Here is a 22,517-nt window from a genome sequence, read left to right on the forward strand (position 1 = left end):
TCCCACCGCCCAATCCCTGCCCGGACCCGCTCTCTTCGTCCTTTCCCTCCCCCACCGAAGAGAGATCCCTTGACGTTTCCATTCCCGCATAATTCCCTCTGTCACTTTTTTTTTTTTTTTTTGACCATGCGTGAATTATGCACACAGTGCGGTTCGCCAGAGAGCAATGAACAAATTCACAGAGAAATCCAGCTACGGCAGATGAAGAAAATGCAAACAGCAGGTAGAAAGGTACCGTGCATGCGATCAAAAATGGTGGCAGAATGGTTCGATCGAGGAAACTAATTAACTGGACTCATCCAGCCAATAGCATGTGGCTTGCTGGCCTGTCAAGATTCCCATGGCCATGGAGGCTTCACCTACCTAGCTCTATAAATACCCTCTCGCCCCAACAGGCCACTCCCATCCAGTCATCTCCTCCGCTTCACTCTCTGCGTCTCCGCCTTCTTCTTCTTCTTTAGATTTTCATCACCTTCCATGGCTTCTGTAGAGGTCAGTTGGATGTAGTGTTACGAATTTCATATGAACTGTGATTGTTAATTGCGATCGGATCATGTTGCAGGTTGAATCAGCTCCGGTTGTGGAGGTTCCGATCGAGGTCCCGCCCGCCCCTGTGGAGGTGGAATCAGAGCCTGCGTCGTCGCCTGAGGAGGTAGCTTCCGAGGTCGAAGCAGCCGTGCCAGCGGCGCCGGAGGAGGAAGACAAAGAGGAAGCTCCAGCGACTACGGATCCAGAGGATGCACCGCCGGAAGCAGAAGTAGCAGCAGCAGCAGCAGCAGCAGAAGAGCCCGAGGAGAAGGCGGCTGAGGAGCCCGCTGCGGAGCCCGTGGCCGCCGAGGCCGAACCGGCAGCGGCTGAGCCGGATGAAGAGGCGAAGCCGGAGGGCGAGACAGAGGCCCCTGCTCCGGCAGCTGAAGAGGCCACCGAAGCTCCGACCGAGGAGGCGGCTGCTCCGGCCACAGAGTGAGGAAAAGGAGGAACGTCGATCGTGTGGTTGGTCAAATTCGTCAGTGATCATGTTTTGCATGCTTAATTATGAGATGGAGGTTTAATTATCAATAAGCGTCGAGTCATAATTAATAGCGGTTTGTGGTAATAATGTCTGTTATTCGTCGGGTGATCTGTTCTTGTGTGAGATTTAAATAATTAAGATTTTGTTTCTTAATCACTTGTTCGTGGTTTAAGAGTTAATCATCGTAATTTATCTCATTTTAAATCATCGTAATTTGTTCTCATTTTAAATCGTCGTAATCACTTGTTCTTAAATTCTCAATCACACTGAAAAATTTTGGGTTGATCATTATCATCTTTTACTACAAGTATTCTACTCTTTGTAGCAAATAAACACAGCATGAAATGAATAATTATGGAGAAAAGAGACTGTTGCTTGTCGAAAACAACCATAAACTGCTTGAATCACATACGACCAATGGATATCTCGTTCATAAGTTGAAAATGGTAGCTAGAGAAATGAAATATTAAACAAGAATAAAAGTAATTGCAAACTCTTAATTCTTCCAAGTTTACAGCAACCAATTACCGCTATGCCTCAAAATACATTCTAGTTTGCTATTGTCCTGTGTCATATGACTACACATAAGTCATTTCCAAATAAAATACAAAAACCAAATTGAGACAAAAAAAATGAAATGAGAACTCCATATCTGTATCTGAATCATAATAACAGACAAAGGAAATGGAGAGAAGAAAAAAACTAATAAATAATATACTGGGAATTGTACAACCTTCCTGAGCAGGGCTTTTGCGTGAGAGTATACAACGTGAGCTTTGAAAGAATGAATCGGTACCGTTGTGGACACCTCTTGGTACTAAAGAGATGCTCCACCAGTCAGCGACCTCAATGGAGGCATTTGTTAAACCGGGCAGCTGTGGATGATAAGTTGATTGTCTGGAAGCAAGTGAGACAACATGGATCAACTTACCTGCTCCCCGATGAGATCTAGCCCAACGGCAAGGAAACTGATTCCTTGGAACAATAAGAAATAGAAATGAATCCCCTGTGCAGACAATAGGCTTCTCACAGAGGCAGTCAACAAAATAATAGCAAGAGCAAGCTCCTTCCGATATATACGATTCATCTTGGCTTTTTGTGCCTTATTGGTCAAGTCCAATTTGTTTAACTCAGCAAGACCAGACTCCGAGGATGCTCTGTGAATATTACTTTCTACACTTTGCTCAGGATCTTTCTTAACAAACGCAACCAAATTGGCCTCAGATGACCTTCCCAATTTCTTAGTTACAATCCACTCGTAGGAACTTCCAAATTTTAGAAGTCCAGATATCATGGCATTAAATTTGGTGACGGACATTGTATTTTCAAAAAGAAGGTATGGTACTATAAATGGGAATGATTGTGGAGCTGGAAGTATGCTGATAACAGACATTATACCAGGGACATAACAGACAACCCAAGCAGACAAATGAGCTTCTGGAAGGAACATCGTCAATGGGAGTATGATACAGAACAGTGTAAATGAGTAAAATGGAAGGATCAGCTTCCTCAACAAGAAGAAAAGGAAAATCAAATTAGCCTTCTTAAAGAAACTAACCTGTTATATTAAGAGAAAAACATCAGTCCAAAATCCATATAAAGGTTTTTCATGCGAAATCTAGGGATAGATACAGGAACCCTAACCTTTGCAAGAAGTATGTCAGAAAAGCACAAGCGAAAGAGCTGCATTGGACCTGAATGCCACCTGTGTTGCTGTTTCTTATAAGCCTCGTAGGATTCTGGCAGTTCACAGAGACACTGTAAAGATTTGAAGGAAATATATTGTTAAAATGTCAATAAGGACGTGTATAGGGTAAACTAAGAATTAAGAAAAAGGTAAACTTGCAAGGAACCTTGACATCATTGAGAAAAATAAATTTCCAACCACAAAGGTGAGCACGGACAGCAATATCCATGTCCTCGACAGTGGTTCTCTCCAGCCAACCACCAGATTCTTCCAGAGCTTTTATTCTCCATACTCCAGCGGTTCCATTGAAGCCAAAGAAATTGATAAATATACCATTGACTTGTTGTTCAACCTCAAAATGGAAAGATAAATTTATGTTCTGTAGTCTTGTGAGCAAATTTTCATCCTTGTTAACGAAGACCCATCTTGCTTGCACGAGTGCCACATCATCATTCCCCTACGCAGTATACAATCATCCAACATTAATGCTATATCATTGTGTATGAAGTTATTCAACTGAGTTTGAGATACCAGATTAATATTTCTCAAGTCTGAAAATTATTCAAACACTTCAAGTAACTTAATTTTTGCAAGTGTGCACATTTGTCTCTGTTAAACAAAAAACAGATTTTCTCAACATTAAGGAAAAGCATGATGAATCATGTTCCCTTTAATAGCAGGAATCCAGGTTAAATAATGTATTTCACTTGTCAAAATTGATAACTGTACAGCTTAAGCAGAACTTTTTCTTTTTTACTGGAGATGAAGAACAGAAGAGGTACCTTAAAATGGGGGATTGTCTTTTTTAAGAAATCAGGTGCTGGCTGAAAATCTGCATCAAATATTGCGACAAATTCATAATCCTTCACATAATCACAACTCATAGCTGATTTTAAGTTCCCAGCTTTATAGCCTGTGCGAATAAGCCGATGCCGATAAATGATATGCACTCCTTTCTGTTGCCATTTTTGCACTTCAGTGTTTATAAGGTGCTGCACTTCCACATCATCAGAGTCATCTAATACTTGAACAAGCATTCTCTCCCTAGGCCAGTCCTGGGCACAGACTGCTGCAATTGATTGTTGGTAAACCTGTTTCACGATTGAATTAAATCTAAAAGAATTGAAGTATAGCATTCTGAGATTGAAAGAAACAAATATTTACTAAAAAATATAGTATAATTCTAACAAGAGTAATCCTAGCAAAAGAATTGGACAATAGATAGAAAATCATGTTATTTTCAGAATTAGGTTTAATTGAGTAAATCATAGAAGCACAAGAGAAAGAACTAAGTCTAAAACCACTGTTGCCATAAAGTTCCTAATATCATTAAACTAAATATCACATTGTATTTACCAACGACCAACAACCAACAACCAACAACCAAGCCTTATCCCACTAGGTGGGGTCGGCTAATCACATTGTATTTACCATAAAATATAAAGTACTTGTCATATTATGACAAAACATACTTCAAAGGAGCATGTATCATAAAACCTCGAGTAATAACATTCTAAGATTGCAAGAGCAAATAATACTACTAAAAAAAGTCTCAGAAAGGACGCATGGTAAAGAGTAAATGTAGCAGTGATGATTAGCAAATAATACTACTAGAAAAGAAGTCGCAAAAAGGGCTTACGGTAAAGAGTATGTTTGAATTTAAATGATATGCTTCTTTATTAGATGAATTTAAGTGAGTTACCATATATTATTGGTTAAGTATTTTGTACAGGTTGAATCATGTGATAAGACATGATCTGACTGGTGTTACAACGTTAGGTAGGTTATGGCATTTTGAAGTAATAAATTTGTTGTGCTTAATAAAATGGGTCACGGTTCCAATGACATACAAGCCATTATGGTCAGCTGATCTGACACTAATTAAACAAAGCAAAATTTGCTACAAAAAAAAAACAAAACACAAGTTTAACTTACCTATTATCTAGATGCAGATAACACAAGGAGTCACAACAACCTCTATAGCTGATGCTAGGATGCTACTATTTAGGTGAATAAATGGACTAAAATATCATCAAGCATTTCTTTGTCCAGCACGTCTCAATTATGGATCTTGGTTATACATTTCTTTATCTAGTGCTGATAAATCTATGTACCTAATTATAACTCAGTCCTGCAAGCTTCTAAGGCCTTAAAGAGGATTCCTTGGAAAGTTTCAAGATAACCAGATATATTATTGATTAGCATTGTCAGTATTAAATATCCACCTTTATAAAGAGAATCATTAGGTTGTCTATGCCTTCAGTGGCATCATATGCACAAGACAAGTACGACTGGTTTGTGCCATGCTTTCTATCTGTCCCTTAATTTCATGGGCTATCTTTCTTGAATGTGCAAAAAGATAGTAACTTTCCATTCCGTTATGACAGAAGCAAATAGTTGCAAGCTAAGATTATGATTGCAAAGACATCCTTGTGTATCATAGCTTTATAAAAGTTATCGACAGTATGCTAGCTACAACAGTTCAGCACCATAGTTTTCAATGTAAACTAAACCACATGTTCACTATTAGTCACTCAGAAATTTATATATGGACTTCCAAATTCTTTCTTGCTACTAGCAGAAAAAGCAAGTTATACGTCGCATTAAAGGTATACTACAGAAAACTTGCTGGAATAAAAACAACAATATAATTAGATCCTCAAGTTGTATCGTCTCATTAGGGTTGGCTACATGAGTCTTATAGCTATTTCTCCATTGAGCTTTATGCAAGATAATATAATAATACTCAATTTAATTAAACCATTATTTCTTATATAGGTTAGCATATTCTCTAGGATCCCTTTAATCCTTACACCTTCAATTCTAATAGATTCAACTCTCTTAATTATAACATCTATTAATCATCTTTTGAATAAGTCCGTATCATCACAATACATTTTCTCTCAATCATTTCTTGGAGCTACATCTATTTGCTTTATATATTAATACATAATTTTTTTTTTCTAATAACTCCATTTATCCATTTTAGCATTGTCATCTCTACAACTTCAACTTTTTTTTTACTAACACTGATCCATAAAGTATCACTGGTCATAAAATAGTCTAATAAAAAATTTCTTTTAGTCTAAGGAGACAGGATGATCACACAATTCCACAAGCTCCTTGACCTTTCGCTAATCCATTCTTTATCTTATTAATGATCTCTTCATCAATATACCTTCTTATTTACTAATAAATTTTAGCTAACTAACATTTTACAAAAAAATTATGTATATCCATTTTAACTATCCTATCGATTTTTTTTATTACTAAAACTACATTGTATATACCCATTGTTTTCTACTTATTTTAAAATGCTTTGAATTTAATCTAATTATCTCTCATTGGTTAACATAATAAATACAATAACATATACAACCAAATTGATAAAAAAATAAAATAAAATACATGAAGGACAACCTAAAACAAAGGTTGCAGAAAGGCTCCATGAGCAAAAGCAAGGGAAATAGGAAGAAGAAATGGAGAATTTGGTCCCTTCTCCCCTTTCTCCCTATTCCTTCCCAACACCAAGTAATCAATCTTATACCTTTCTCCCATCCTTCCCCTCTCCATTCCTTCCCCTCCTTTTCCTCCCCCATTTCTCATCGAAAGTAATCACGGCATACCAGATGGAGTTTCTTGCTCTTCTCTCCTCCTCTTGACTCCTAATACTGAATTCTATGTTTTATAACGTAGCAAAACCATCTAATTTCTCACTCTGCAAGCATCTTGATCACAAATTATTAAGTAAATTTAAAATATTTTTCAGAAGAAAGAAGCAATTTAAATGCACTTTCCAGAAATAGTTTCCCTTGCTTTAGATGATTGGTTGAATTATTGTTCAGTAAAACAATAATATGAATCGTTCTCATCTTGCTAAAGGAAAGCTAAGTTGAACTTATACCCAATACTCAGGATAGAATGTTCTTGACAACAAATTGCAGAAAGAAAAATGAAATATCAATAAATTGGCATAAAATAAGAGCGGCAGTAGTGAGAGAAACTATATAAGCTTACCTCCCGCTCATTGCACATTGGGATCTGAAGCAAAACGTTTGGATACTCGTCAACATCTATCGCATTGCCCCCATCTAATTCTCCCTGATTTCCATAATCGATCGGTGCGACGGGCTTCAAACCTCGGAGTTTAATGTAGAAGCACCCAAGCGTCAATACTACCCGATCCACCGACTGAACAATAAATAACACAGTGCATATGTTGGCCAACGTTTGGACTGGAGGAGCAAGATACGTGACCCTGATCATGAGCCAGTTAGCATAAATGAACTCAAGAGCCTCGGCCGAGGAGGCATAGGACGGGGGGCTGAAATGCCAGCCCTTGAAATAAGCAGCGAGCTCGAGGACGAGAAGGAGGATTGCAAGGACGAGGAAAGCGCGGATGAGGCGGTAGAGGCGGGAAGCGGGGGCGGGGCTGGAGTTGGATGTGTAGATCCGGCGGCCGGCGGTGCGGAGGAGGGCAACGAGACGGGAGGGAAGGGAGGCGAGGAGGGAGGCAGAGCTGTGGAGCCGGAGGAGGAGGAGCCATGACAGCTGGCGCAGGCTGCGACCTCGGGACTTGCCGGCGGCAGCGGGAGTGGTAGGCGTACTTACCTCGACGGCGACGGAGTCTGAGGCGTCGTCCCCCGCCGTCGAAGGCTGAGGGATAGAAGGGGACAGAAGGCCCTGGGCCTTGAGCCGCTCCTTGTTCCACCATTCTTGGAACTCGTAGTTGGGAGGCCGAGGAGGCATCGAAGCGACGACGAGATCTCTCCCGCTCGCTCGCTCTCTCTCTCTTCCCCTCTGCTTTCGCTGTCTTCCTCGATCTAATTGGGGGCGATAGTAGGAGAGGGGCAAAACAGGAAATCAAAATTCAATTTTATTTCACGAGAGGACAACCGAATTTAGAGGGTGTCAAGAGTCAGTGCAATCCTCGTTGCACCTTCCGTCGACCATCAAGCTACCTACTGGGCCCTGCAATTCTGACCCACAGGTTTCTCGATTTGTATTCGTTCGTTTATGCTGTTGGGTATTATAATGGATGCTGAATCCGATTCACGGGATGTGTACGGGTGACGTGGCTGAGGAAGACAGACGGGGGCAGCACCCACCATGGTGGTCCCGATCACCGACGGTGGCTGGCAGCGTGCTGTTCCGCAAGCTCGGCAAAGCGCTACGAAGAAGAGTTTCTCTAACTGCCAATAAGAATGCGGGTAATTGGTGAGTGCAGTGCCATAAATAATTCTACAAAACCATAATTAACTAATCGTTCACTATATAGAGGAGGATGAAGTACAAGAATATTATTTTAATTTATTACTTTTTAAGGATAAATGGAAACATTGTCTTTATTAAAATACCCGAGTCGATTTGAATTCGGATCGGACACCATCGGTTCGAGTTTGTGATCCGTTAAACCGCGTCAATAACTCAGATCTAAACTGATCCGCGGACCATCTTACGCTCAACATTTGAACAGCCTTCTCGCCCGGGTACAAAAATGTGTCGTTGCAATCCTCGAATTCAAATCCGCCCACTCTCATCTCCCTCTTCCCACAACGTCTCTTTCCCCCGTCGCTAGGGTTTGGCCTCGCCGCTGGCTCCATCTCCATGAAGGCCTTCGCGAGCCCAAGGACCGGTAGGGTTTCGCCCTCCGAAGCCCTTACTCCGTCGTCGCAGAAGCAGCGGCCTCCTCGAATCCCCAAGGAGAACGTCGACCCTTGCCCCGCGCCGTCGGATCGGTCTCCGTTTCGGTCCCCCGCCAACTCCGGAAAGCCACTCTCAGCCAAGAACCGTAGCCCGCTTCCCCCTCGCCCGCCGCTTCCCTCCAAACCCGGCGCCAACCCTCTCAAGAGGAAGCTCAGCTCGGAGACCCCAGCTGAGAATGGGGTTTTCCCCTCGTCAGCCTCGGATTCTGGCGTCCAGGTATTGTTGAGAAACTTGGTGAGGGAGGAGTCTTAATCGATTTCTGTTGTGAGTTATTTGTTGCATTTCCTAGGTGATAGTGAGGATGCGACCTCCAGACAAGGTGGAAGAGGAAGCCGATCTGATTGTGGAAAAGGTCTCTGAAAATTCTGTCACTGTCTTTGATCACACCTTCACCTTCGATTCAGTAGCTGACATCAGATCCACGCAGGTAGTTATTAATTGAAGTCACAAATATTCCCTTCTAATTTTTAGCTCTTAGCTTTCGACAATTCCTCTTCTTGTTTTAATTAACATCAGGAAGATATGTTTCAACTTGTTGGGCTTCCATTGGTCGAGACCTGCTTGGCTGGGTTCAACAGCTCAATATTTGCGTACGGGCAGGTGGATGGTACTTCAGTATTTGAATTCCAGTAAATTTTCAATACTGAAAAAACACAGAATTAGTAGCTTCTGGTTGATTTTTTTTCCAGACTGGAAGTGGAAAGACATATACTATGTGGGGACCTCCCAGTGCATTGTCAGACTATGCTTCATCTAGCATTGATAAAGGTTTGACACCCCGTGTCTTTGAGAGGCTGTTTTCTCGCATTGATGAAGTGCGTACCTCTAAACATTCTGCATTATGTTAGTTTTTCCATAGCTTCATGCTTAAGTCTGTTTTTGGTGTAGGAACGATCAAAGCACTCTGATAAACAGCTGAATTACCAGTGTCGTTGCTCATTTTTGGAGGCAAGTCTACCATGTTGCTTGATATTTTACTTTTCCTTTTACTTGCTAATCTAAGTCCCTCCTAGATTTGGTGCATTGCTAGTTGATCATATAGTTATTGAACTTACAGATCTACAATGAGCAAATCACAGATCTTTTGGAGCCAACTCGAAGGAATCTTCAGGTGACGAATCATCCTGTTCTTCTGTTGCTTCTTTATTAATCTATAAAATTCTCTTCTCCTTTATTTTAATTCAGAACCTTTCAGATCAGGGAAGATGTTAAAACTGGTGTTTATGTTGATTTCTTGACGGAAGAGTATGTATCTACTATAAACGATGTAAATCAGCTATTGATGAAGGTAAAATTTACATAATGTTTCGCATGTTTCTTTGCAAAATCAATTATTTTTTAAAGAAATATTTCTCCCTTTATGCACTCTCTGATTAATTATTGAATTGTGGTTTGCAACAATGCTTTTAATCCATGCCGTTTTGATTAAACACCTTTCATATTATGTCACCTTTCATGTCAAGTTAGGTTGCTTATACCCCTCATTAACGTTAACTTCATCTTAGAATTTTGAATTCCAATTTACATTTTTATTTAATTTTTCACCATGAAATGCCTAAGTTTTTGTTGGTTTGTGCTAACTTAATATTTATTCATATACTAATACAAATAATCATAATAAACGTTAACTTAAGTTTTGTCAGACCACCGACTGGTTTGGCATCTTAAAGAAGCTCTGAGCTCTTGATTGCAACAAGTTCAATTGGAAAGATCTTTTTACATTTTATGTTAGACTACCCTAGTGTTTCTCATCTGCAGACTGCAAGCATTGGACGCTTAATACTGACTTCATAATGGATTTCATAGGTTGCCACCTTCTGCAGATAGGAAATCTTATATAACTAATAAAACAACACTAGGGATCAAGAATAATCTACAAAGAAGGTGATGCACTACATTGTACTTTTCAAATGAATTAAATGAAAAGCTATAGATGTGTATAAAGATTGTAGTTAAGATTGAACTAAATGTCCAACTAATATACCTTTCATGGGGGCTTCATATGTTAAGGATCTCACGGATGTATTTTTCTCATGAAATGAAGGTGATTTACCACTATAGGCATGGAATTCAGGAATAGGAACAACTCATTGCCCTGAAACTTCTCCCTTTTAATCCAATCCTATTTCTCCAAGAAATCATTCTTGATTGACTTGCTGAACAAAGTAAACAACTTATTGTTAGCATTATTATTATGCTTGCTAAAGGTTGAATATTTATTGTTATTTCAATTAAATTTGTTCATTTTTAAACTTAATGAATCTCAATCTTCTGAAATTAAAGACTTTCTATATATTTATTCCAAAAAAAACACTAGATATGTGCTATCTCCAAGACATAATATATGTTGAATATTGCTAAAAAAATCTTCTTTTTTATTATTAAACTGTGCATATTGTGGGGATTCTGGAGATCATTTCCTAGTTACCTAGGATGATTTTTTTACAAGCACACTCAACCATGATGCACATGCAGGGGCTTGCAAACAGGAGGATAGGTGCAACACGTATAAATATGGAAAGCTCCCGATCACATTGTGTGTTTACTTGCATCATCGAGTCCCATTCAAAGGTAGTGTCTTTTTTCTTTCTGATATAGTTTAAATTCGCTTCTATGATTTAAATTTTCATAAACTAATGGTTGCAATAGTATGTCGTGTCTTGTAAGTAAAGGTTTAGATGTATATTTCAGCATGGAGCGATGCAAACTGTTTTTTAAGTGCTGGTGAAATGTTGAGAACTGCTGATATTTTTGTCTTCATTAAGCCCAATGTATATAATTTTTATTAATTTGCTACCTGCCTTTCTGGCAATTTAATATTAATTGTATTAATATCATAATATCAAAATTTCTTGTATGAAAGTTGAAAGTGAACTCAAAACTGTTTGCACTTATTTTTGCCTGATGCAAATGGTAACTGTGTACTTAGATTTTTTTTATTTTATATCAAATTTCATGCTTTGCTATGAACTTATGACAAATGACTAAATTTACATTGCCTTTCTGTAGTATTAGAATGCGTTTACTGGCTAGCTTGAGAGAAAATAATTACCTCCATTTTGATTACATACTGTTCCTACTACAATCTAATAGCTTAATGCTACAATAAATTGATATTGGTCACTCAAATCTAATAGCTTAATAATTACCTTGTAGAGCACTGCAGATGGTTTAATCAGCATAAAGACTAGCAGAATAAACCTTGTCGATTTGGCTGGGTCTGAAAGGCAAAAGCAAACTCGTGCAGCAGGGGAACAATTAAAGGAGGCTAGCAACATTAATCGCTCCCTGTCGCAACTTGGGTAAGAGTTGTTTTGGTTGAATGCCAATGTCATCATGCGCATATATGTTGCACGTATTTGGATCTTGTAAGTGTCGTTATCTAGACTATGATTCATTTAATTAAGATACTTAGGTCAAACAAAAAATCATGATATTATGGTCTCATCAAGATCTACAATTCTAAGGGATTCAATTGTTATCTAAGATGAACACAGAAAAGTTTGTGTGGCAGAGAGAAATGCTAGGAGTGATCTTAGATAAATTCTTGGTTTTATCTAAGTACCACCCATAACATTGGGTCTTCTTGTACCTGCACCAGGCATAGTTAGTATATCCCTCTATGTCCTTCAATGCTTCAATGATTATTCAAAGGCAATTGCATCCCTTTAACTCGTGAGAAAACTTCTTTGGATGTGATCAATGCATATGTTCATTGCCACAATGAAATCTTGAATTTCTGTTGCTAGGATTGCTCCTAGCAGTTCTCCCTTTAATACCAATTATAGATAGGAGCCAAACTGTCAAAATTCTAAGTCCAATTCACATGCCACTTTCATCATCCAAGAACCATTGTTGAATTCTGAACAAGTGGTTAAGTACTCTTCCAAGTTCATGTCATTAATTCTGACAGTTGCTTTTACTTATATTTGAAAATTGTGGCCGTTTAATTTGTAATTATATGATATCATCATTAAAGACAAAAAGTGAGTTCAATCTACGTCAAAATGTTACCACAATTAGATGTGAGACCGCTTGGTATTTACAAATGCTTAAAAACCCTCACTTAGCAATGTAGCATAAAAGGGTAGAGTTTCTACCTTCTGTGGTTCCTCTTTGCCGCTTTGGACATGTCTTCATTTGAAATGCCCCGTCAAACTCAACATCATCAGGACTAACTTTGATACCAAGTTAAAGAATAGAGGGATCCCATTCCGATCCAAAATATTAAAGCACTTAGGCAGGGACCTTTTGATATTTGAACACACTTAAGAAGCCTCTATTAGCAATATGAGAATAAAGTCGTGGAGTCTCTACCTGTCATCCACTCGTCTTTGCTTTGCTCAACAAATCTTCTTTTAATAGTCATTTAATAAACAAAATATCACAATAATTTTTTTTCAGTGGACATTGATTTGTGTTCTATCTGTAACTAATTAGCTTTTGAGTCTCTTGGGTATGATTGGTACTCACTTTAGGGTTTGTCCTGAATCATGAAGAAGCGTACCAGCATCCTTTTACATTCATAGCATAAATTTTCATGGCCAACTGGTTGCTAGATATTCTCAAATTTGATTGTGGGAGACGTTTCTTTTTCTTTTTTTTTTTTAATTTTGCATTTCTACTATCTCGTTTTAGAAGCAAACTGATCTCGATCACATTGCTTACAGATATTCAGGTGAATTTTATTTTGTTTTATATGTGACAAACCTTTTTGTCTTTAGCATGTTAAATCTTTGTGATTATTGTATGCTACATATGTCATTATCCTAAATTCTTTCATAGAAGAAATTATCATATGAGAATCTGACAGTTGCATGGTTTCATGTTGTGCTTTTTGAGTTGAGTTTTTATGGTGTTCGTTTGTGTGTCACAGGAATTTGATTAATATTCTTGCTGAAGTCTCAAAGTCATGGAAACAGAGGCACATCCCATACCGTGATTCAAAACTGACCTTTCTGTTGCAGGAATCTCTTGGTGGAAATGCAAAGCTAGCCATGATATGTGCTATTTCACCATTACGAAGGTAAAATTAAAGGTGTCAAATCTATACATCCTGAGTTCATTGACTGACTCTTGTTTTATGCAGCTGTAAGAATGAAACTTTAAGCACATTGAGGTTTGCTCAGCGTGCAAAATCAATAAAGAACAAAGCAGTTGTTAATGAAGTAATGCATGACGATGTTAATGTTCTCCGTGAGCAGATACGCCTGTTAAAGGTTGTATTGAATTATTCTTTCGAGTAGTTGTATCTTGTTAGTGATTCTGTTGTTGCAGACTAGTGCTCAATGCATGATGTTTTTAATAGGATGAGCTCCTACGTATGAAATCTAAAGGATCATCAGACAACAATGGGGGTTATTCCACAGCATGGAATGCTCGCAGAAGTTTGCATATACTTAAAATGAGCCTTGCTCGCCCAAAACCATTACCTGTTGTCAAAGATGACAGTGATGAAGAAATGGAAATTGATGAGAATGATGTTGAGATGCTTGATGCTCCACAGTCTGCTTCTGCAGATAAGTCTGCAGTGCTAACCATATCAAAGGTAAGGTCCTTTATGCACCATATGATTTGCTTCTTTGTGGAGCCTGGTATTTGATTGTTCAAAATTTTCTATCCAGGAAACCAAATTAAGGGAAATAGAATCGGTCCGAGTCTCTGCAAAATCTGATGAAAAAACTACCTATGCTTCCAATACTGATGGTCTAAACAATCAACAGGATGACAACTGTGTAATATTAATGAACGATCAAAGGGTTCAAATTTTCCCAAGTGATAAATTGCCTACTGAAATAATGCATTCCACAGACATTGGACAAGTTATAGTAGAAAGCCCATCTAAAAATTCTCTCTCACTCAGTTCCACACTATCATCATCGAGTATTAGCACTGTGGCTTGCAACATTACCCCAGTTCCTCAGGTACCTCCTTTGGGTGCTTTAACTGTCATTGATGCTTGTAGCAGGAAGAGTCTTAGAACATCATTATTAATATCAGCATCTCCAGAGAAGACATTGGGAAATTCTAAATCAACAGGAATTATAAATGCAATATCAACAACACCATTGTCTGCTTCAAGTTCTTCCAACTGTCAGACAAAGAATTCTCCTAAACCAACTGAATACTTGGCTGCAAGCCTCCAATGTGGTCTTCAAATGATTGATAAGCGGCAACTCAAATCAGTCCAGAGAGACTCTTCTTTCACTGTCAGGCCTACAGATGACAGGCAAATTATTCCAATAAACAAGGTTGACATTGGAACACAGACACCACTACAAGATTCACAAGAACTGGAACTTTCTATTATGTGTAATTACTGTGAGAAAGTTTCAGGAGTTGAAAGTGCTAATGTGAACAGGAGCAGGGATATGCAGTTGGTGCTTGCTGATGGATTACCAGCAATTGACAAGCATAGTATTCATGTTCCAAAAGTAGGTTTCAGTTCAAATGTCAAATCTTTTGTTGCCTTGGATCTAAAATATTGTGCTATTAGATTTATTTTCCATATTTTGTCAAATGTATTAAAAACCTTCTTCATGATTATATAGGCCGTGGAACAAGTATTGGCGGGATCCATTAGGCGTGAAATGGCACTTGAAGATCTAACTACTGAGCAAGCTGCTGAAATAGCACAGCTGAAACAATTGGTGATTGTCTTTCTTTATTTATTAAGTTTCATTTGATTGAAGTGTTTGATATGGTTATCATCAATGCCCATTTTGCAGGCTCAACAATACAAATATGAACGAGATTGCAATGCAATGATTGTCCAAACTCGTGAGGATAAAATTGCTCGTCTAGAAAGTCTAATGGATGGCATTCTTCCAACAGAAGAGTTTATGCAGGAAGAGTTCATTTTACTTGAGAACGAACATAAGGTCTTACTGATCCATGTCTCCATAGCTAATTTCCTGTCTTTGCAGTTGCCTTACTTTTTTTCCCGTCAAAAACATTTTGAACGACAATTAAATTTCAATTCGTAATTGCTTCGCAGCTTCTGAAAGAGAAATATGACAATCATCCAGAAATTGTACAGTTAAATATCAAGTTGAAAAAGGTCCAAGATGAGCTTGATGGCTATAGAAACTTTTTTGAAATGAGTGAAAGGGATGTTCTCATGGAAGAGATTCAGGACTTAAGAAGTCAATTGCAGTATTACATAGATCCCACTTGTTCTGAATCAACACAAAAACAAAGTCCTTTGCTTCAGCTAACTCATCAGGGAAGAACTATAGTTCCTCTCAGCACATTCTCAGAGTTAGGTGAAAGAGGTGTTGATAATAAGGAGAGCAAGTATTCGCTTGTAGAAGAACTTAGGTTTGAACTTGAAGGGAGTCGCCGTTTGGCTGAAAAACTGAAACGTGAACTTGATTCTGAGAAAAAATGCACTGAGGAGCTTAAAGAGGCACTGCAAACAGCAATGCAGGGTCATACTCGAATACTAGAGCAGTATGCAGATCTTCAGGAGAAGCACACTACCCTGCTTTCATGGAATCGGAAAATCAATGATGGCATTGACGATGTTATGGAAGCAGCAACTGAAGCTGGGATTAGGGGAGCAGAATCAAAATTTATTAGCTCTCTTGCATCTGAAATTTCAGTTTTGAAAGCAGAAAGGGGAAGGGAAAAACAAAAATGGCAAGACAAAAACAGAGCTCTTGAAGCCCAACTCGCTGACACTGCTGATGCGCTAGAGGCTGCTGGAGAAGTTCTTGTACGGCTAAAAGAGGCAGAGGAAGCTGCCGCAGCTGCAGAGGTATTTTCCTTTCTTTTTCTGTTTAATGCATTTGCATATAGGGACTTCATATTTACTGCAGCTTCTTTTTATTCAAATTTTCATGCACAACATAAGCTGTCTGTGATTAACTCACACAAGAACAAGCGTCAGATGGAGCACCAACCAAATTGTGTTTGCTCATGTTGAAAAAAGGCAAAAAATGTGTTTTTAACTTTCATGTCCATTTAATTCTGATAAATCTTTTTTACCAAGTAAATTTCATATAGGTCAAGTGTACCCTGTCTTCAAGTAGTATGTTGCTTTCAGTTTTCCTGCACCTGCATGTGGCGTTACCTTATGAATAACTGTTTAGTTTCATGTAGGATCGCAGTGAGCAGTAAGGGGTGCTTTGTTTTCACCTTTTCTATGCTTATATTTCTTGTTTGACGGGACATCTTGCAGAGAAGAGCACTGTTGGCAGAGAAAGAGACTGAAAAGATGAACCAAGAGATAGAGCGGTTGAAGAAGAATCTTGATATAATAACTCCAGTGAATTGCACAACTGCGGAGTCAAATTTGTCTGGAGATCTTGATCATACTGAAACTGGTGGTTCCAAAGAGGCCGACTCTGATTATACTGAATCTGATGGCTCTGAAAAGGCCAAATTTGATGCAGGAAAGGGCACTCACCAATTGACGGAGGAGTTTGAACCTTTCTGCAACAGAGGAGACACTGAATTATCAATAGACACGGACCCTACGTCATGGTTCTCTGGTTACGATCGCTGCAATATCTGACAATTCTAGGGACATGAATACATTTGTATCATGAAAACATGTTGTATACCACCAGAAATGTTGGGAGTGCAAGAGTGATATCTCCGGTGTTCCTCCATTTTCTGGTTCTCACCTATTGCGAGAACCACTGTAGTCTGAAGGCATTCCAATTTCTCAGTATCATTTATTCCTTTAATGGGTATAATTGTCAAGTAGTTCAATCTCTATAGTGATTTGCTTATATGTTCGTAATGATCTTAGTAATATTTGTGCTTGCAGTCAGCGATAGTTTCTGGGCCTGGTGATGTTGCTGAGAAGCATTGAAGCATAAAAAATGTGCATTGTTTCTGGTGAGTTTTATGTTTTTTTTACAAATAAAAAAAAATGAGACGAGAAATAGTAACAATAACGCGATCACCACCGCCGTGCGTGCACATGCTCCACCCATCTCTCACCTCTCTCACCGGAAACCCCTCGCCGAGAGATGGACGGAGGAGGCGGGCCGGCTCCTTTTCTGCTGAAGACAGCTTTGTGATACTGAGGCCCCTGTTTCTCCATCAAAGAATGATTTGTTTGCTAGGGCTGCTGATGAAGACGATGTGCTTCTCCCATGCCGTTTTGAGTCTAAACGCTTTCATCAACTGCAATGGAAACCGATGGTTGTAAGTGTTCGACGACGGCATCCCAGTTGGTCGATCAAGGGCCAGATAGCAATGATACGAGGATTCCGGATGCTGACGATCTCACATCTTCTACCCGAAAAGATAATCATCTTAATACGCCAGTAGCAAACATGCAAAACAAGGCTGTTGATGCTGAAGCCGAAGCTGTGTCCTGCATAAAGGTTGAACCTACTACCAACGGCACATCCTCATCCCCTTCAGGTGGAGCAAACGACGTATTCTGGCAACAATTCTTAACTGAAAGGCCAGGTTCGAATCCCATCGATGGGCAAAATGAGGAGAGGATGCCAGGATTAAGCAAAAAAGACAAGGAGCAACTGTAACTTCGACAAGCATCTTTTGTTTGTTTTGGCACCGTGTTTTTACAGGTAAGACTTTTTGAGCCACTTGTTCTTTGTGATTCTGAATTATATGGTGTGGTACTCAATCGATCAATCATTGATCGTAAGGCTGGACCATGATTTTCGCTTGAATGTGGATGTTGATCTCTGACGCCGTCCATTACGAAATGAGTAGCTGGAGGCCAAAACGTTTCTATCTTCCAAATTCACCACTGCGATACCTTCTTCCCAAATTGAGCTCTGTAGGGCTGGCTGACCCACTGCAAAAACCAACAACGCATGACAACTCACTGCATTAAAGCCTTGTACTCCTTACAATGACAGGGGAAAAAAGAAAAAAGAACCAAATGAAGCACACAGATCTCATCCAGCAGAGAATGGCAAACAAGACTCACCTCCTCTTGACCTCCTTCTTCTTCCTCCTCCTCCTCCTGGGGAAGAAGAGCACTGCAAGTGAACTGAGCTCAGAGGAGAGCAGGAGGCTGCTGTGGGCAGTGACAGGGAAGAAGTACATAAGCTATGAGGCCCTGAGACGGGATGTGGTACCCTGCACCAAGCCTGGCGTGCCTTACTACGACTGCCACACCCTCCCAAGTGCTGTAAACCCCTACAGGAGGGGATGCCAAATGATCAGTGGCTGCAGGAGCGACAGCCCTTAACAAGCCAGTCTGCAAGTAAGAAAGGCTTTATACCTCTTTCTAAGTCAAAATTGTTTCAGGTTATTGTTGATGATCGGTGTACAAAATAAATTGCTGGCAGTGTGGATTGAGTTGTTCAAATTATTCTTATTCATAACATGAGGATTTAACATTTTTATTTATTATTATTTTTCTTAAAATTTTTTTTGTTAATAATGTTTTTGATCTTCAATTTACATGAGGTGAACGGATGATGTTAAAAGATTAGTAATGCCTTTTTTTTCCTTTTGGATTTCCGGTTGGACAATCTTCTAAGACCGTTGTCGGAGTTAATAAAGGATAATCTGAATTGAAATTAAGAAAAATAATGTAGATTTGTCTGTCGAAATGACTCAGGTTGATAATCTCAGGTTATCAACCTGATTGTATTGAGTCGCGTTTCAAATTGAACTGCCAAGTGCATAAGTCGATCAGAACTTGTGTTGTCAAATGCTCAACCCTCAATTGTCATCTACTCACGTTGATCGAGATATCTCAGTACTGTTGTGACGCCCGAGAGACTCGGGTGCTAAGTTAGTTGAGCGCTACCACCACCGAACTTGAGTGGGTCATCGCTAGCCAAATGCTTCTGAGTGTCGTCAGATCCAAACAACCATATTCTTCTTGAGCCCAAGTGGGAAGCCGTTGTTCGAGCGCCGAGTACTCTAGAGTCCAAATGGGTTGCCGCTGTTTGTGAGCTGAGTCGAAAGGTTGAGAGGTTGCATCGATTCACAGAGTGTTGTTGCCCAATGCCAATTGTTTATGTCCCCCGATTATTGACTGTCGAGTCGGCTGAGTTCGAGTGGATTACCGCGTGCTTAGGAGTGGAGCCACAGTGCTCTGTATCACATTCAGTAGGTTCGAAATCAAGGTTAAACACTCGGGAAGTAATCCCAAGTTTGAGTGGGTCATTGCCACTTGAGCGACAAGTCTGAAAAGATAGAAGTCGAGGTTTGCGTTTGATGCAGTTTTCTTAAAACAGATTTGTCTCGTTCAACGATGCTTCGAGGTCTCATTGGATGTCTATTTCGCAGGATATAACAACGAAACCCCATTGACAATCAAGTACAAGTTGTTTGTGATGAATTTAACATATACCTGAACGATATCAGAAGTAGAATTGTCAAGCCGAGTGCATGATAGGAAGAAGACGACAAGAAATAAAGGTGGATGGAGTTTCTATATTATTGTTTTTTTTTTTGCATCAATCTCTATTCCTTCTGCTCGTAGTCTCCTTATATAAGAGCTCTGATCCTCAACTGCATTTGAATGGTCAAATAAAGATTATTCAATGCTTAAGTATAATGACAGTCGTTGACCATTAATGGTTCACTATTTTTGTTCGGCGGTTACAGATTCACCATTAGCATCCGATTGTTTCATATCCAACGCATTAATGCGTTTGTCACTCATGAAGCAAAAAGAAATTTGAGTGGCAAATATTGACTGATTCAACTTAGATAGATCAATACTCACTTGATGAGTGCGGATAGTGCTCGAACAAGAGCCACTTGAGATTAGTATAATCTGAATTCTTACCCTCTGTTGTAGGCTACACACGCATATATCCATAATTTCATTATGATTTATTGTAAACTATTTTTAATATCACTCAACTCTCAACGCCGGAATAACTTCGCATTCACAATTGATAGAGTTCTTCATCCTTCACTTTTTCGTTTACATTTTCCAACATTTTCATGCATTTCTTGAAAAAAAACTCAATTATCTTATCGAAACTAATGCATCATATGTACGTTACAAAAGACTTGGATTAATGTCATTGACCTCTACAATTTCCAATCTAAAATTAAAATAAGAAGTGCACAATTCACATTAGAATATAAAATTAGATTTGAACTTTCAAATGTGAAAATTTTTGTCGATTAGTAAGAAATTATGCAAAAGTTGCTGAACCAAAATCGTTTAATTATATTTTATTTGGTCTGATCGAAGCACAGTTAAAGACGAACAGGAAGGGTTTAATATTATTGGGTCTATTCCTTAAGTCATAGTAAATTAATTTTAAGTCAATGTAATTTAGCTAATAAATAGAAGATGACGTTTTATATGATATTTTTAAATAAAAATATAATATAATATGAATTTTGTTAGGTCTATCTTGAAAAACTTTATCCGGTCGGAATCCGGTGCCGAGCTGTGCGCCGGCAAGCGACGCATCCATCAGGCGTGATGCGGCGGCCGGACGGCGAAGCGGGAGTGCCGGCAGCGGCGATGGGTCGGGTGGTGCGCACGGGGAGCGCAGGATAAGGACCGCAGACTAGCATTTTATATATATATATATATATATATATATATATATATATATATATATATATATATATATATATATATATATATATATATAATTTTGATCTGTTGCACGACGGTTTCCTACGCGCTCGTCCGCGACATCGTGATCGTGAAAATTTGACCGTCCAAAACTAGGAATGCACAGTATTTTCTTCTGCCGACCCACCGCTGTTCTCGCCGCCGTCGCGTCGCCGTCTAGCCAACTTTGCTCGATCGACGGCCAACTCACCGACACACCGACCGACACCAGATTCCAGCCGGATTGTGGCCGGAATCTGGCCGAATTAATTCGGCCGGAAACCTCTGCCAATGGCACGCAGCCACTGTGGGCCAAATCGCGGTCGGTTTCCGGCCAAATCGCGGTCGAAAACTATTCTGCCAATAATATTATCAGGAGGAGATCTAAATGACATGTAAGAGTGAAAAATAAGGAATATGATAAAGTATATGAGAGTTATGAGTTTGAAATATATACAACGACTTGAAATTGATATTGGATAAGATAATAGCAAAATTAAAAATAGTACCTAAAAATATACTTGGTGAGTCAAGGGGGCATGCACCGTCAAAAAAAGAATCCTGGTGATAGAATGAGAAAGTACAAGAGAAAATGGAAGAAAAATGAACAACTTATAAGGTATTATATACTTATAAAACAAAGATTTTTTTTTAAAAATATACAGTAGCTAAGAAAACAGTGAATGAAACTAAAAATGAAAATTTTGAACACTTATATCGAAAATTAGATGCAAAAGAAAGGACATATTGTTAGTGTGTGCACCTATGTGCCAAGACACTCTTATGTATTTGTGGATAATTATTTTATAAAGTTAAGTATTTATCATTAATCATTTACTTTTTTGTACGTATGTGATTGATGATAAAGTCCTACGGATTAATGGTTATATTAATCTGTAAATAGTCCTTGATCAGATAAATATCTAGAGGGGGCATAGATATCTAGATCAACGCTGAATATGACTAGGTCGAGATAGACCGAGGGATGGATATCTAAGTTGTACTTGGGGGTGCCTCAAGTTAGAGGTACACTGGACACGACCCGCTCAAGAGGAGATCACATATTAAGCATCATTGGTCAATCCTCTTATGAACGAGTGTAACTGATCTTTTGACTTGAGATCTTCATTTATTTTATGCATGGAGTTATATATTTTGATGCCGTTAAAAGTAATCTTTAATCGGATTATGATTCATACGGTTATTGGGTATACGACAAAGTGTAGAGAGAATAGTGTTGAGTCAATAGAGGATTCATCGCTCTCTTAGATTAGGGGGTTAACATCCTGACCGCTTGATAGAGATATTAGTGACTCGAAATCCATGGCCATGGTGGAATGGTTTATCATTCTAGAGGAGTCTATTATATCTTAGAAATCAAGTAAAACAATTAATTGGTGATGATGCATAGTGCACTAAATTAATTGGGATGTAGTCTAGATGAAGAGATTGAATTACACAGTAATCGGTTCATGGTGGTTTTAGTTTATAACTAATATTTTATCATGTTGGGTGGCTAAAAACTGTTGCTAGACGATTACTTTAGATTGAATTACACTGCCTTCGTGTATAAAACCTAGAGG

The 22,517-nt window shown here is 39.0% G+C and overlaps 3 protein-coding genes and 1 pseudogene across 3 annotated transcripts; 3 read left to right on the forward strand and 1 right to left on the reverse strand.

Annotated features, from left to right (window-relative positions):
* Window positions 1–385: 385 nt before the first annotated feature.
* Window positions 386–1,165, forward strand: LOC141822923 (uncharacterized). Its single transcript, XM_074710223.1, has 2 exons — window positions 386–492; window positions 563–1,165. Exons 1-2 carry the CDS (start codon window positions 478–480, stop codon window positions 965–967), a joined length of 420 nt encoding a protein of 139 aa, XP_074566324.1. The 5' UTR covers window positions 386–477; the 3' UTR covers window positions 968–1,165.
* A 313-nt stretch (window positions 1,166–1,478) lies between these two features.
* Window positions 1,479–7,525, reverse strand: LOC141824177 (putative xyloglucan glycosyltransferase 6). Its single transcript, XM_074711420.1, has 5 exons — window positions 6,717–7,525; window positions 3,482–3,790; window positions 2,866–3,156; window positions 2,657–2,770; window positions 1,479–2,570 (listed from the first exon to the last, which is right to left on the reverse strand). The coding sequence occupies exons 1-5, from the start codon at window positions 7,446–7,448 to the stop codon at window positions 1,935–1,937; spliced, it is 2,082 nt and encodes a 693-aa protein (XP_074567521.1). The 5' UTR covers window positions 7,449–7,525; the 3' UTR covers window positions 1,479–1,934.
* A 781-nt stretch (window positions 7,526–8,306) lies between these two features.
* LOC141824738 (kinesin-like protein KIN-12A) lies at window positions 8,307–16,923 on the forward strand. The gene is made up of 17 exons (XM_074712067.1): window positions 8,307–8,621; window positions 8,695–8,832; window positions 8,922–9,005; window positions 9,095–9,220; window positions 9,294–9,353; window positions 9,463–9,516; window positions 9,601–9,693; window positions 10,881–10,976; window positions 11,562–11,707; window positions 13,282–13,431; window positions 13,495–13,624; window positions 13,714–13,953; window positions 14,030–14,839; window positions 14,957–15,055; window positions 15,134–15,286; window positions 15,403–16,164; window positions 16,588–16,923. The coding sequence occupies exons 1-17, from the start codon at window positions 8,307–8,309 to the stop codon at window positions 16,921–16,923; spliced, it is 3,792 nt and encodes a 1,263-aa protein (XP_074568168.1).
* A 1,134-nt stretch (window positions 16,924–18,057) lies between these two features.
* LOC141823128 (uncharacterized) lies at window positions 18,058–18,723 on the forward strand (annotated as a pseudogene).
* Window positions 18,724–22,517: the final 3,794 nt, after the last annotated feature.

Source organism: Curcuma longa, chromosome 3, assembly GCF_044706935.1.
Source record: "Curcuma longa cultivar G26 ecotype Majalengka, Jawa Barat chromosome 3, ITB_CL_G26_1.1, whole genome shotgun sequence".
NCBI classification, from domain to species: domain Eukaryota; kingdom Viridiplantae; phylum Streptophyta; class Magnoliopsida; order Zingiberales; family Zingiberaceae; genus Curcuma; species Curcuma longa.